The sequence below is a fragment of the Pundamilia nyererei genome, unplaced genomic scaffold (genome assembly GCF_000239375.1).
Source record: "Pundamilia nyererei isolate P.nyererei 1_Seehausen unplaced genomic scaffold, PunNye1.0 scaffold00228, whole genome shotgun sequence".
NCBI classification, from domain to species: domain Eukaryota; kingdom Metazoa; phylum Chordata; class Actinopteri; order Cichliformes; family Cichlidae; genus Pundamilia; species Pundamilia nyererei.
In genome coordinates this window covers 609,048-625,204 of record NW_005187629.1, presented here as the reverse complement: position 1 = coordinate 625,204, position 16,157 = coordinate 609,048, and the positions used below count along the sequence as shown (strand labels likewise).

Sequence of the window (16,157 nt, the reverse complement as noted above, 5' to 3'; positions counted from 1 at the left end):
GCTTGCCTGCCACACAGCCAACCATGACAGGAAGATCAAAGATTAAGGATTGTGTTTTTATAGTTCGTAGTAAACCATCCCCTCCTCATGTGTGTACCTTAGAGGTTGAATTATACATTAGCCGTACTTCCAAAAACATTTAGAACTGAGATGGCAGCTGTTAGCAGAACTCTGATGCTCACCAGGAGCACGTATCCCCACTTTCAAAACCTTAAGGTGTCAAATCCACGAGCCCTACGTGGGGCCAGAAGTGCAAGTCCCCCTTTACTGACACACTGTAAATAGGTTTAATGCTCAACAACACAGCTAACAGCCTCATGCACTCCAAGATTTTTGAGGTTTAGGCCACAATAATAATAATTTCCACTTCACGTCTTCATGCTTCATAAGAAATGAAGTGTGTCACGTCTTTAGTTGTTATTTATTAATGGCAACACAGTCATGCACACCATGTGCTCTGTGACATCTGAAGTTTGTGCACCACGTTGTTTTTTCTTTGTTTTAATCGGTTAATAATTTTAAGCTCAACCTCCCAGGTTGTTATGAATGGGCCATGTTTTCCTAAATGTTGTGATTCACAAGTGAGCGATGTGGAACATACTTCAGACATGACTTCTTTAAACGGTTGAAAAAGATACTACTTCATACGGGTCAAATATTTTAAGAATGTTTCTCAGTGTAAAATTGTAAAGAATCTTTGGACAGCATACACAGCTACCTGCTGCCTCTCCTGCACTGTTAGATGGATGCAAATACAAACACATTTCCTCTTGCAAATGATAAACAAGCCACATGTTGCTTCAAAAGTAGCACAAACAAAATAAAAAGATGACTCAACAACCATGAGTAGAGCTAGACTGATAATCAAGCAGACAATTGACATTTTTGTGCCTCTACAAATTAATTTATGATTAATGACTCAAGAAGACGAAACACATGTGCGCCCGAAGTCTTTAAACATCCACTTGGTCTGTAACGATAGTGTGGCACTATGGAGCGTTGGTTTTTACTCAACTTCAACATTTCAAATGTAAGTTCAGCTGTGAGCTTTTATTTATTTCACTGTAACAACCCCAGAAAAAGACTTTTGTTTAAGATATTGTTCTTGTATAATTTCTGAAGTGATGCACATCTGATCTACCAAACTTTGAAGAGAAGCAATAAGGAAAACAAAGAGCTTATTGTTGAAATTATCCTTTAAGTTGCTGTGTGTCCTACAGAGAGAATGACTGAGCGCTCCACCAGGAGCTGCAGCTTTTGTTATTATCTTTGTTTTATGATCTACCCTGTACATTTGGCTTTTCAATGAGTACAGTAGAAAAATACAATTTTAATTTAAGCAAAGATCAGTTCGAGTCTGCAGGGATGGGATAAGGTCCTCGTGGCTCTAAACAGTCAGTCATCTTGTGGCGTCCCCTTTAGACTCGACCTCTGCTTCTTCTGATCCTTCTGGCCCATGATGCGGTACAGTTTTTTTCGTGCGTCTTTCATTCTCTTCATCTTGGCTTCTTCGTCTTTCTCCTTTTGCTGGAGGAACTCTTTATGTTTGGCATGATGTGCTCTCTGGGCCACCTTCTTCTTGTAGTGATGCACTGTGCTCAGAGCTCGTAGCAGCTCCGCCACCTGCCACAACACGAAAAGTCAAAGCAAAGATCAGTTAGCACAGGTCATCCTGAACAAACTGGCTGTTGTGCTGCATAGTTTCTGTCAATCATTGCAACGCTGTCAGATCAGTGATTCATCTGGCACCACAGCGCTCTCTGGTTTGGCAGCTTCATGTTCTCAGTATATATGAAAACCTGGACATTCAGCTAGGCTGTTTCCTCTCCACCTACACTAAGACTATCACTTACTGTGTTGGGACCACAAATTCTTAACGAGCTGCAGCACTCATTCCGTAAAGTCAGGTTGTGCTCACCTTCCTCTCATGGGGCTCGCGTATCACACTGGCTCTCTTCAGGTCTCTGGGCACCTTTCCTTTGGGTTGCAGTAGTTTGGGTTTGCTTTTAAAGGGGAGGGCCTTCTGCAGCTCCTTGGGGATGTGGAGTGGGTTGAAGTGCCTTGGGGCTCGGGTTATTGGCTAGAAGGTAAAGGAATGTATTTCAGGGTATCGGTTAGTGAAGGTGTACGATGACAAGTGAGGGTACACACAAAGACAGAAGAGATGATGACAATGACAAACACTACACAGCCAGGATTTGGTGCTGGTTCACACATCACCGAACAGTTAAAGGTTTGCATACTGCAGATGCCTCTACAGTTCATATATATTTCTGAACAAGTGCCACGTTGACCTTTTCTGTGATGCAAAACAATTCAACAACAAACTGATCTGATCACAAATGTTGTGCTCTCTTCATTAAAAGGACAGTTTGAGCTTTTTACGTCTTATTGCAGTTCTATTAGTTTGATTTCATATTCAAAGGCACACTGCAATAGTCTGAGGCCACGGTCCTCAGGTGGAAAAGAGTGGAACCTTCAACATTGATGCTTTGTTTGTTTTTTGTACGATTATCAGTTAAATAAAGCCTCTAAATGCTTCCCTCTTCATTTAAGCGTGATACGGTGATCCCAGCACTTCCTGGGAAACAGGGTTGCAGTTTCAGTGTTTCAGGGAGCAGATCTCTGTTTCTATCTGTTCTTCACTTGTGCACTTTAGAGTGGTCATCAGGCTGAGTCTACCTTGTACAGCGAGTCAATGCTGGGCTTGTTACGGACTCCCAGGTCATGTTTGAGCTGCCCCACGGTCCTCATGCCCGACCAGCTGTCCTTCTGGCCAACAGGCAGCAGCAGTGAGGTGACGGGGTTGTAAAGCTGAGGAATGCTGACTGGATACCAGGAGCGCAGGAACACAATATCTGCAGAACAAACACCGACACTAAGACACGGAGTGGTAGACACACATCACTGAAACATAGGTTAATTAATCATTTGGATTTGATCAATTTACGAGATTATAATCTGCATTATTTTTATTTCCTAGGAGCTGGCAACAACTCTTTGTCCTTCCTATAGGAGGGTTTAACTGGTTTAAAGCCTTAATACAATGTAAGAGCTGCAGGGACACATAGTATTTATAAACTAACAGTAAGGTCAGCAAAAACAGTCACCACTCATAAGCAGGCGGTCCTCAAACGTGGCTCTGAAAGCTCCCGGAGGAGTCGACAGCGCCTTCTTTATCTGACCTCTGACCCCCGACACCGTTCGTATAGAAGCACCTTCAAACTTAGCCACCTCCAGCACCGTGTTAAACATGCCCTGTGGAGAGAGGGAGCAAACCGTCAGCATTACACAATCACCTTCATCTCCTGCCTTTTAAACGAACAGCACAAACATGAACATGCTTCCTCCTACAGCTACACACGAGTAAACAGTGACCAGCGTCTTCCACTCACTGCTCGGAAACGTATGACTTTGCTTATCGACTCTTTGGTGACCCAGTAAATGATGTTTCTCTAAGTGTTTTAGGTAATTAGTCTATTTACATGCTGACATAAAGATGTAGCGTACCTTGATGAAGCAGGTGTTTTGGAAGATCTTATAAGGGTAACCAATTAGTTTGAGCTTCTTCACAATAGTGACTGATTTATCCAGGTCCAGGACGACTCCTGTGGCTGCAATGCGGAAATTAGCCTTCACAGAAACACAAAACAGGACTTTGAGATTCAATGAGAGTACTTTACATTAAAAGAATTACATGACCAGACTTGATGCCACCTTACAAAAGTACACTAACAAGCCTCTGTCTCCAGGTAAACACTCACTTTAACTCCTGATACTGACTGAACAGCCAGAAAGCCGGTGCCCTGTGGAGTGATGGGACCTGCAGAGAAACAAAGGGAGACAGAATAAAGGTTAGAATTTATTTGGTCAATGTAAACATCGCAGAGACGTAAACTTTGACACGCACTGAGACGCACCTGTGTACACAGAGCTATACTGCAACAGACTTAAATACTAAACGTTCAGTGTAAGCTACCACAGGAGGCGCGCAGCTGCAATGACATGTAAAAGTCATAAACCCACATTTTATTCTCAACATATCACATGTTCAACCTGAGAAAATGAACCACTTGAAGACAAATATCAGGCCATGATTAGCACTGTAGAGACAAGGAAAACACGTTTTCTTTTATTGTGATTAAAATGAGCAAATCTCTGGATTTAGTTTGAATTTAAACTGTACGCAGCATCCAAACATTTTTGGATCTGGTGTTAGGTATGTGCTTCCACTTCCTGAAGTCTTACTCTCATTAGAAGCCTGAATAAACGTATCGTGTGAAGCCATTCAAAGTGTAGTTGAGACACGCAGAGTGAAACCTGCGTGTAAACCGCAGTCATGCTCTGAATGCAGCTCACCCCAGATCGAGGCTCCACAGTGCATGTGTTGCGGTGTGTATTTAAGCAGGCGGTGGCGTCCATTGTGATCCTCAATATGATAGAGAGGGATGGTCTGGAAGCGGCGCCAACCCAAGGACAGGATCAGGGGGTCCCGTGTCTTCAGGATCCGCTCATACCAGCGGTGCTTCTTCAGGCGCATCTGACATACACAGAGTACAACATCTTATTTAACCATATATAAGGGTATTTACAGATGTGGGACGTAACAAAGTACGAATACTTCATTAGTGCACTTAAGTAGAACTTTCAGGTATCTGTACTATGTTTTTACTCCCTACATTTTTATTTTACAGCAGAACTTTTGTTCTCTTCTTTGTTGTTCCTCTTATTTGATCAGGTCTCTTCCCTTTGCACAGATTGCTGGCTGGAAAGGACGGGAACATTTCTTTTTGTTTTCTTTTTAGGGTCTGCTTTGTTTACATGTTTTCAGGTGTTTTGTGCTCTAATAAAAAGCAAAAGAAAACATTTTAAGATGTATACAATTTATGGATTCATATACAGATATTTTTAAGAATAATCATTCTAATCTTATTTCATTAAGAACCTTTGAAAAGTGCAAGTGCAGCACATACCTGCAGGTATCCTACATTGCCTTCACTGGTTCCCAGGCCTCCGATGATGACGGGGTAATGTGGGTCAAAGTTCGTTACAAACTCACAGGGTAAGGAGGAAATTTCTAATCGGACGTACATTCCTGGCCGGAAGCCTTCATACTGCACTCTCGACTCATCGTCCATGTCTTCAAACTCAGCTCTGTTCAGCTGAACAAACAGTGGAAGAATATGAGACATAAGCAGAGTCTTAAATGTGAACGTCAGACTGATGGACAGCCTACCTCCGCCTGCTTCTGCATCTCCTCCTTCAGATCGTCGAAGTACGTGGCGTCACCATCGTCGTACTGCGTGTCGAAGCGCTCCTTCAGTCTGCGTTTCTTTTCAAGGCGCTTGTTCTTCTGCACCTCCTCATCATCCATCTTCACCTGTTGGTCTTCATCGTCAGTTTCATCTTCATCACTTTCACTTTTCTAATGGTAAAAAAAAGTGTGCGTGACAAGTAACCTTTGTTACATTTTTGGGATGGGTTTGTAGATATGTGCCCCCCCCGGGCGTACTCAGTAATGCTGGGCTCACACTCTGCGATTTCTGGCTCATTTTGAGCCGATTTTTCAGCCGTGCGACCGCTTTGGTGATCGGTCTGAGTTTGGCCTTCATCGTGTAGTATACGTGGGGTAACGAGAAGCGATTAACACCTCGACCAGCTCCCGATCATCAATCGCTTGGTCGTGAGGCTGTCGCCGCTCACGCGCAAACGTCGGTGAAAAAGACGGAGCAGCACGGCGGTGCAGCGTGTGATCTGGACACAAGCGACGGAGGCACAACTTGTAGAACTTTGGAAAGCTGATCCGAGCCTTTTCGATGTGGCCTCACAGAATTATCAACAACGACCACAACAACCGTGAAAACAGTTGGATCTACATGCTGCTCACTCACAGCTGCCTGATCAGTGTTTTCATTAGCAATTTAGCAAAGTTGATGGTGTGTGTGTGTGTGTGTGAAAGACAGAGAGGGAGCGACAGATTTTCTGTTATAACCTTCATGTTACAGAGGCTCAGTGTGAGCACTCAGGTCGATCAGAGCCGTATAGTGAGACCTGCATCGTGACCTACTAACTTCTAACCCCTGCGAGCCAATCGTGCAGTTTGAGCAGAAGCTGAATAACGTGACTGAAAGAAATCGCAGTGTCTGCCCAGATTAAGCAACTGTTGCTGATTATTTTTCATTCCCATCCACCACATTGATACCACGCTGTATTCTGAGTCACGTACCTCGGCCTGATCCTGCTCCCCAGTCGTGCCTTTGTGAACTTTTCCCGTTTCCAAATCTTCAAAGTCACCGTAGAGCTCCTCTACATATAAGAGAACAGAGTACTTATGATGCATGGTGACAAATCTACTGTTAGCTGAAAGTCTTTGTAATCAGTCACTGTCACATTACTACTGCACATAACTGAACTCAGGTGTTTTCGACCAGCTCTGAATACAGCGAACAAAACGCTCCTCCCCCTGAACTCTTACCGTCTTCTTTGAGCAGCGTTGCAGCATCCTGGCCTTCCTCCCATTGACCCGTCACAAAACAATCCCTGATTGAGTTCAACATCTGAAAAAGAAAACAGACCGACTTATTCTAATATTCTTGACAACATCAGCTGCTCTTGAGTCGGAGTTCTGTTGGAAAATACCGGACCTCTTCTAATTCCCAATTGTGGGAAATGTCGGGGTTGAAATGGGAGCAGTCTAAAGCGTCGGCCTGAACTTTTTTGCTTTTCTGCGGGCGATTAACTCGAAACAGTCCGCCAAGCTCCTCCTCCTCCTCCTCAGAATCTTCCGCCTCCACCACTGCAAAACAAGGATCAGCAGCGCTTGTCAAGATCACATCCTCGCGTATGTGATGCAAACATATCGCTGAGTAGTTATGGAGGACTGACGACCTACTGTCAACAGTACCATGCTTCACAGGGCCGATGGCAACAGTAACTAACGCTGGCGTTAATGATCAATGATCAGAAATTAATTTTCATGAAAGATAATTTAATCCTGATGCATCCAGTGAAGTGTGAGTTTGTGTATGACAGGTATAAAACAAACAAACATTATTGGTTATTGATGAAACAAACAGGATACCTGAACCATAAACCAGCTTCCTCAGGTTGGGGGCAGCTTCCTGATGCCGCAGAAATGCTGCTGATGCTTTCTGCTGCAGGCCCTCCTTCCACTTGAACGTCCCTACAGACAGATCACAACCAGGAAGGACAACAGTTTGTTTTTTAGCATAAAACTGAACATAAACTAAATGTAAATAAACCCGAATGAGTCGTGCGGTACTTACCCTGCTCCTCCTCTTCATCACTGTCATCGGCACCAATCTCCTCTTCCATCGACTCATCGTCTTCATCTCCATCCTCCTCATCATCACTGTCTTCCTCTGACTCTTTAGAACAGTGCCCAGAGTCTCCGGCTCTCTCGGCCTCGCCTTCTCCTTCGCTGTCCGCCTCGCCCCTCTCCAGCTCGTCCTCGCTGTCTGCAAACGCTGGTGCCTCTGCGATCACCTCCTCCTCTCCTTGCATCTCCTCCAGCTTCCGTTTCTTTACCGGGGGAGTGCTGCCTTTGGTGGCTTTTTCACATTTATCTCTCACCTCTTTGAGAAATGTGGACAAATCATCTTCCTCTTCCTGGTTCTCCTGGTCACTGCCATCATCATCCTCATCACTGCTGGACCCACTAACGTCATCCTCCTCCAACCCAGTGAAGACCACCTTCCTCCTCTGTGTTTGTGTGTGTGCATCCCAGACATGTATCTCTCGAAGTCCCTCCTGCACTCTAACACAAACAGGACAAATATCTGTTACACAATCTTTTTCAAACAATCGATCGCCTGTTACTTTGTGCGCCTCAGCAGACGTGTGTGTCTGTGTTGTACCTGTACGGTTTATGAACATGGCTTGTTAGCCAGCTAGCTGATAGCTCCGGCTCACACTGCATCACCACACTTACAGCTGTCATGGAGAACTTTGTGATGTCTTACCCACTCTGCTCGCTGATGTCTGTGGGGTCCAGGCCAGCAGAGCCACTGAAGAGCGAGACCTTACTGGCAGCCATCTTGGCGTCTAGAGTGACATGTGTTTCTATGAGGGACTGGACCAGCTCTGTGGTAGGCCGCACTTCCTCCTGCAACAGGGTTCGAAGCATTACTTCAACCCTTGAATCCTGGGCCAACATTTTGCAAATGCACTTCACACCGTTTAGATGCAAGCTACACACTGCCATCTCGGGAATACCTGCAGCTGTTTGACGTGGTTGGCTGGGAGGTCGATGTAAACGGCATCTTTGTCATACACGACCCCTCCGACCCCGGCCATGGGTGCGTAGAGCAGACGCTCCTTCTCATTCAAGGCCCTCTTCTTCTGAGTACCAGGCAGCGGACACGGGTCTGGCAGGAAGTTGACGTCTGACATCTGAAAGTCTCCTACACCTACAGACGGGACAACACAGCACATCACTCCAGTGCTTTCATGGCTTTGTTTCATACTGTCAGTCTGCTGCAAAGCGCTCCGTCTGTGTACCTGGTATATGGACCTGGCCTTTGTTTTTCAAATGTGTCCCTCTGAGGTAGCCATACAAGGACACAGTCCGATCACACTTGGGGTCTGTTCTGAGCCTCTCGGGGTCGGTCAAGTCCTCAATACTGAGGAGAGTAAGACAAGAGCAAAGACTGAGTTCACAAAACCCCAAACAGTCGCTTAAAGAAACATCTCTTTAAACATGTAAACACACTAAATGTGATCATCTTTGATAAACCAACAGGGTAACCTTCTTAATAACCTTCTGAACCAGGACACACTCGGCCTGTTTTCAAAGCTGTGAGGGTCTTTGGGGGGGTTAGGGTTAGGTCTGTGTGTATTGCTGAGCCTTGGCTCCTGTCGGTCATGGTCAAGGAGGTTTGGGGTGGCTGCCTGGGGCTCGTGCCGGGGTGGCCGGCCTGTGGCGGCGTCAGCTGCCTGTTGTCTCTGGTTCTCGTAGGCTAAGGTTGGGCGATATGTAGAAATTTTCCAACCAACAAATGTCAGTTCAACAAATGACGACATATTCGTGCAGGCGTAGACGCTTTGATGGGCAGAGCACCGTAATCATGCACGGACTGATTTGTGCGTTTAGAACTCAGACGTTTCACTTGGAGGGAATATTTTACCTTCCTTTCTTGTTTGTTTAAAGCTACTTCTTGGATTATTTATTTATTTGAGACACGCCAAAGCTCATAAAAGACTTAACGTTACGCGGGAGATTCTTTTATGCTCGCTGGAGGAAACATTTGGATTTTTTAGCTTGCTTTTTGTTTATCTTTGTATCTGTTGTTTGGTCGAGTGTCAGACAGATAAACACTGGAACGGCCTGTAAACACGGTTAGTGTATTTTTCTGAACAGAGGCTGCTGCCTCTCCTTCCTTTATGAGTTTGAGTAAATGAATCACAGCTGGGAGATGGCGCTGTTAGCAAACTTACTCACAATAAATCAATAAATCGCTCTTGTAAAAACCATCAGTGAAAGGTTCAGCCTTCTCCATTCCTTTTGTTTTTTCCTTACAGGTGCAGCAGTGTGTGATACATCGTGCATTTCCTACTACACCCCCTCCTGCCTCAGCTTACACATAGTCATACTTTACTATATTACATATAATTTAACACCTGAAACAACCCTGATAAAAAATATTCAATAAACAGAAGCAGCACATGAACCAAAGGAGCCCACAGAGCACGTCAGGGAAAAGCAAACTGTGTTTAGCAGCACTCAGATCATCACTCTGACTGCACGGCTGACCAGACCGGGTTAAAAAACACTGGTCCAACAACAAGCTACACGTTGAGCAGCTGGTATATCATCGCCTCAACGCCATCCTTCGTTGTGTTTGTTTGTTCGTGTCGCATACAAATGCCACCATGACACTCTTTGCTGCTTTGTTGTAACAGTACCACACACACTTGACTGGTGGAGTACAGGCATTGGTTAATCCGGTGACGATTAGCATACAAACTGCTCTACCACAGCTGCCTGGTGCACAGGGCCAGGTTTGGACTACAAGCTCAACTGTCTGCCTGAGAGGATGCTCAGTGACTGATTTACTTCTTGTGAGGGAGCAGGAAGCCCCACTGACCGGGCTCTGCGTGCACCTTTTTAAATGCATCTCAGTGCTCTCTGAGCCATTTCAGCACGCCGTGTGAGTCGACACCTTCTAGTCTGTTACTTGGTCAAAGGAGGCTCACGGCTAAGCGTGTCCCTCTGTGGGAGTCATCCCTGGTATTAGAGGCAGTTTCTCAGCCACCATTTGAATTCTAAGATGAAGATGATGCTGTTGCTTGCTCTTGCATCAGTGAAACACTGTCCTCCTACATTAACAGTCAGTATTTCAGATTAGCTTATGTGGCGAACTGGGAGTGTGCACATCTGTAGAGTAAAACACTGAGAAACCTTTACTCTTCTAACCCCTGTTCTCTGATAATATGTGGAAGGTGTCTCACCAGATCACCTCTGCAGAAAGCTTGTCGTTAACGTTAGACTGAATGATTCTTCAGCACCTTGTGAATGAAAATGTACGGCTCCATCTTAATGCAATCATGTGTATTTACCAAGTTTGAGTTACTGGTACAAACAGGACTTTAGGCTGAGCATTAAGGAAGCTACAGACAACTGAACAGTCGTAAGCACTCACCGGTCAGCCAGGATGTAGGGATGGGATGTCTGCCACACCAGAGGACGAAACTTCATGACGGAGATGAAGCGGCCGAGGTTCTTCACCTCCTGGTTCTGATACTCACCATACACCATGCCAGACAGATAAAACAGTTTGGCCCCCTGGTGGTTGAGGCACAACAGGTCACAATGCTGTCACAGACACATGAGGTTTTACATCAATGTGCAACTTTTTTCCAGGAGTACAGACGTGGGTTTACCTGGTACACCTCAGTCCAGAAGCGATGTTTGAGGTTTTTCTTTGTCTTTCTCAGAGTCTTGTTGTTCTTGAATGCATCCAGATGAGTCAGCACGCCCATGATACGAGGGAAACCGTGTACTTGACAGATATTGAGAAACTCAAACGTCTCCATCTCAAAGCCAAAGCTGGCATCAATCAGCATCAAAACCTGGAGACAAAAGGAAGCAAAGCATTTCTATCGTTTTATTCATTTTACAACTTCCAGTCAGAAGTCATGAATGTCCTGCTCATTTTGGGCTTTTAACTCATTCACTGCCAGCCATTGGCAGTGAATGAGTTAAACCCATTGACTCATTCACTGCAATTGACGGCTATAGACGTCAATGGCAGTGAATGAGTCAATAACTTCTTTGAACTGTTATTTTATAAACTGGGTGTGCAAGTTTACACAAAGGGTTGTGGACCTGGCTTTTAACCAGAGCCCCCAATCCTCCTTAGGGTAGCAGCTGGAGCTCTGAGGGGGCAGAAGCTCAGCATTAGCATGCTTCCCATTTCAAATGATGCGCGTCTAGTTTTTGATTTGCTGTGAAGTTAAAGAATCGGGACGTCGTTTGCCTTCATTTTTCCATCCACTTGGTGCAATAGCACTGATAGCTGTATATGAGCCCGTGTAGATCAGAAACAATCTAAAATGAAACGTATGCTGTATTATTATTGCAGTTATTTCCACAGAACAGTTCAAAGAAATATTTAAAAGCCCAGAATGACCACAACATGAACGAGTATCTGTAAACGTGTGACCACAGCTGTAGCTCAGCACTCTCTTTACCATCTATGTCAGCACTGCTAACACGAGGACATCTCACATCACAGCACCTTTATCTGTTTTAGATTTAAGCTGTTTATTGAATCATATTTAGAATTTCATTTATTGAGCTCTTCATTTTGCAGAGGTTACCTTTTGTTCAGTGATACTGTAGTTATTTATTGAGCTACATGGTTTTTCATATTAGTCACTATTGAAACTAACACTGGATTCATTGGAAACACTATCTTTGCCGATTGGAGCATCACAGGAGCGAAACACCAGCTTTCTGATTAATAAATGAGCTGATCGACCTCTGCAGCCACGGCCGACCCCCCATTTGTTGGCGAGTTATGACATTCGTGTTTTTCTCGCCCAATAAAGGCAGATTTAACGTATCAGTTTACTCTTTTGAAACACTTACCAGGTCAGCCACCTTTGCAAGGTCGATCATTGAGTTTATGTCATTGTTACACTCCATGAAAGTCAGCCGACGCTTCTTGCCTGGAGCAGCATAAAATAACCAATTAACATAAACGCACACATACAAATAAATAAAGTAACATTATGGACACATACAAAAAGATTTGTTACTGTGTATTTAAATGTTTTTGTGGCTGCGTATTTATTGTTTCACCAAGGCCAAAACCTCTTTTAAGGCCCTTTGCTGAAGTTTTAATGACGGTTGTGCTAAAGCCGCGATTACACTTTCTACGGATGCAGTGGTGCACAGCACACCATCACTGGACTCTAGCAGTGGAGGTGTGTTCAGTACTTGTCTGACTGTGTTGTGTCAGGTTTAAGTTTGTGTTTCAGGAGTTGGGCGCTCACCAGAAACGATAGTTACAGGTCCACATATGTCTGTGAGCTTCTGCCGGGTGAAGTTTTTGATCAGGCAGCGGATCAGGGTGCTTTTCCCGACCTTAGGGGGGCCAACAACGACAATCACAATTGGAGGCGGTTCCAGGGGAGTCCGGTCTACAACAGGCACGTGGTGTTTTTTGGTTTTTATGTCCTGGGCCCTTTTTGAGGAACAAACAAAAATAAACACCAACACAGTCTGAAGACATGAACTTGACTCATCTTATTATGTAATGCACAACACGGACCTGTGGAAGGTTTTGGCCATGCGGACCGCAGATTGAACTGCAAATGCTTTGGGGTTGCGTTTGCGTTCATCCTCCTCTGTTGAGCCATTTTGTTTCTTTAGCTTCTTCTTCTCTGCCTTTGGGCCACTGTGCTTCTGCTGATGCTGCTTCTGCTTCTTAACTTTCCCATCCATCCTGTCTACTACACACACTGTTCACATGCAGTTTGACTGGAGTCTGTGGACAGAGAACAGGTATGGACAGGCGTCATCAACGTGACGAAAAAAAGAATTAATATGAAAACATTTGATTTGATTTTTCAGTTATATGACATGTATGTACAACTCTTTTGCTTTTTCATGATACTTAGGACAGTTATGACACGGCATAATACGGCATAATACAATACAAGGAATCTATGATATATTAGTTGACCCTTTGCTTTTATTCGAGCATTCAAAATGATCACATCTTAGGATTTTCCCCCACATAACTAAACCTTTCAGCCAAATTTCGTGGAGTCAAAAGACTTGATATTCATCACCTTCATTATGCATCATGTATTAACTTTTACAGGAAATATTTGTTTCTGGGATGAATTTTAGTGGAGAAGCAGGTATAAAGTGATATAACATTCAAATAAACATGTATGTTTACCTCTACTGAAGCACAGAACTTCAGTCAACTGAATTAAATTTCACCTCATTATTTACACTTTTTACTTAAGTATATTTTCACAAATAAACAGACTTAATACACACAGGAGTAGTTGACTGTACTCCAAGTATCCACACACACACACACACACACACTCCCAGTCACCTAGAGCTGGCTTCCTCAGCTCTTCATCTTCCTCCACAGTTCCTCTCAGAAGCAAACACTTTCTCTAGATACACAAAGGCATTCATACATCCTCGTGCTGTTTTAAAATCCATGTTGGAAAACGCGAGAGGACACTAATACACATTTTGGCTCTAATATTAACAGAAGCCACAACATCAGAAGGACCCAGTTTGTCTAAGATACGGAAAATGTCCCCTCAAAAAGCGACACTACAAAGACAACCCCTGCCTCCATCCAGTGGGATACTTCTTTGACAAAACCGATATGACTCAGGTACTTTACAGGCCGACAGGTTCGCTCTGTGAGCGGAATTTGCCTTTGTTGGAAACATGTCTGTCAGCCTGGAGGACCAAACACTGCGGCCGGCGTCTCTGCTCAACCTGCGTGTTTATATGAAATGTGCGGGAGAAATACAAAGTGCTACTACCTTAAATTAAACCAGTTGTAATCCACTCCACGTTAACACCCGCTTTTCTTCGTTTTCACGTGTGAACTGTGACCTCCGGCCCGGAAGTATATGAAAGAGTCACGTTCTAGCCAAACGGGTGCAAACAAAAACAGACGGGAAAGGTTCCGCACGGTGAGCGGCTACAGGTCTCCGTACATTGGCGCCTCCTGCTGGCGGTTCTCTCCGTACTAAGTATACTGATGGAGATTTAAAGCCAAAATTATTTTGGTAAGCGTAATATCAGGATTAAGAGGTGAGCTCCTCCAGGACACGAGCAGCTCTGCAGTGAGTACCACCTCTGGGGTTTATATTTAGCCAAGTTTAGCAACTGTCTTCCTCACGACTGGAATGTGTTCATTAACACAACTTCAATATAATCACACTAACACAAGTAAATTCCAAATTACTAATTAATTCACATCCCATTTAACAGTTTTAATGCCGCAGTCATGTCAACAGTCACGTCAGCCTGCATCAACACAACATTTAGAACATTTGGGCTTAACTGGGGCCACGTTAGACAATTACAGGTCAGGTAAGACACTGGCAAATGGTGTAGTCATAAGCCAAGTGGAGTTTGTGCTGGATGTGGTCCAAATGTCATAACATACCGTATATTTGGCCTGAATTAGCACAGGTAAGAATATTTTCATCTATTACCTGATAAGGCTACACATCTGTAACTACCTTGCCAGATATCCTCACACGCTTGAGTCATGATAAAATAATTATACATGAAATTAGCAAATTCAGTCGATGACTGATTGGAAACGCACCTCCCTGTCTATATAAGGACCTGTACAGAAATAATTTTGCAGCACTCAAGGTCCCAGTGCACACAGTGATCTCCATTATCCATGAATGGAAGAAGTTTGAAAGCACCACGGCTCTTAGAGCTGGCCTTAGTAAGGGAGATGAACAGGTACCTGATGGATAGTCCAACAGAACTCCAGCATTGCTCTGTGGAGAAAGGAGAACCCTCCAGATGGACAACCATTTCTGCAGCACTCCACCAATCAGACCTGCATAGTAGAGTGGAGGGAGAGAAGCCACTACCCAGTAAAAGGGACATGATAGCCTCCCTCTCAGACCACGAGATACAACATTTTCTGAACTGAACAGAATCTGAACCTTTTTTTGGCAGCAGGCACTGGGAGATCAGTCAGGGTCAAGGAAAAGATGAATGGAGCGATGTACAGAGATGTCCTCGACGATGGTAAATGGACTGATTCTTATATAGCACTTTTCTACTCTCCTGGAGCACATGCTTTTGCAGTGCTTTCTAACTAACATTCATACACATTCATACTCTGATGGATGTAATGGAGAGCAGATGACCTGCTCTACCTCCTGAGCTACAGCCACCTACTCCAAAGTGCTCTGGATCTCAGAAAGGGTCGAAGGTTAGTCTTCCAACATGACAATGACCCTAAGCACACGGCCAGTTTAACAAAGGAATGGGTTCGGGTCGATGTTGTGAATGTCCTCGAGTGCCCTGGTCGGACCCCAGAGTTGAACCCAAATGAACATGTGAGAACGGCTGTGTACCAACACTCCTCATCCAACCTGATGAAGCTTGACAGGTTCTGCAGCGAGGAATGGGAAAAATCAGATTCCGACTTAAAAAGACTTAGCATATAACGTTTTTGTTTTTTATGTTTAATATATTTGCAAGAATTTTTCACTTTGTCAATTATGGGGTGTTGTGTGTAGAGTTTTGAGGGAACACGAATGTAATCCATTGTGGATCAAATTATCAATGACCTAACCCCACTAACTGCATGTCTTTGGACTGTGGGTGGATGCTGGAGTACCAGGAGGCAACTGTGCTAACCACTGCTCCACCCATATGTATTATAAGTACTCCTTAAAAGATAAAGGACAATGATGGGAGGAAAACACATGTTAAATAAGCAAAAAACATCAATACAAAAACACCAGTAGGAAGATGCGATAAGTCAAAATACTCTTTATTTTTCTCAGATTTTGAAATAAGATGCAGGTGATCAGGGGGCAAATATAGAAGGGACGTAACTGGTCAAAAAAAGAGAGGGACATGAGAAGCCTTTGCTCCATGTAAGATCAGGAGG

At 44.2% G+C, this 16,157-nt stretch overlaps 1 protein-coding gene across 1 annotated transcript; it reads right to left on the bottom strand.

Annotated features, from left to right (window-relative positions):
* Positions 1-645: 645 nt before the first annotated feature.
* bms1 (BMS1 ribosome biogenesis factor) lies at positions 646-14,142 on the bottom strand. The gene is made up of 23 exons (XM_005748738.1): positions 14,047-14,142; positions 12,798-13,013; positions 12,520-12,710; positions 12,113-12,192; positions 10,903-11,091; positions 10,662-10,804; positions 8,521-8,642; positions 8,236-8,429; positions 7,983-8,125; positions 7,287-7,777; positions 7,082-7,183; positions 6,645-6,796; positions 6,476-6,557; positions 6,227-6,306; positions 5,237-5,425; positions 4,974-5,162; positions 4,360-4,540; positions 3,765-3,823; positions 3,511-3,633; positions 3,111-3,258; positions 2,683-2,858; positions 1,919-2,080; positions 646-1,623 (listed from the first exon to the last, which is right to left on the bottom strand). The coding sequence occupies exons 2-23, from the start codon at positions 12,968-12,970 to the stop codon at positions 1,396-1,398; spliced, it is 3,597 nt and encodes a 1,198-aa protein (XP_005748795.1). The 5' UTR covers positions 12,971-13,013; positions 14,047-14,142; the 3' UTR covers positions 646-1,395.
* Positions 14,143-16,157: the final 2,015 nt, after the last annotated feature.

Excerpts from the sequence above, each read along its gene's own strand:
- bms1 (XM_005748738.1), bottom strand. The coding sequence starts at position 12,970 with ATGGATGGGAAAGTTAAGAAGCAGAAGCAGCATCAGCAGAAGCACAGT. Across the intron at positions 7,778-7,982 it reads GACATCAGCGAGCAGAGTGG|AGTGCAGGAGGGACTTCGAG; the intron begins GTAAGACATCAC and ends TGTTTGTGTTAG. Across the intron at positions 2,859-3,110 it reads GGACCGCCTGCTTATGAGTG|ATATTGTGTTCCTGCGCTCC; the intron begins GTGACTGTTTTT and ends TTTGTTCTGCAG.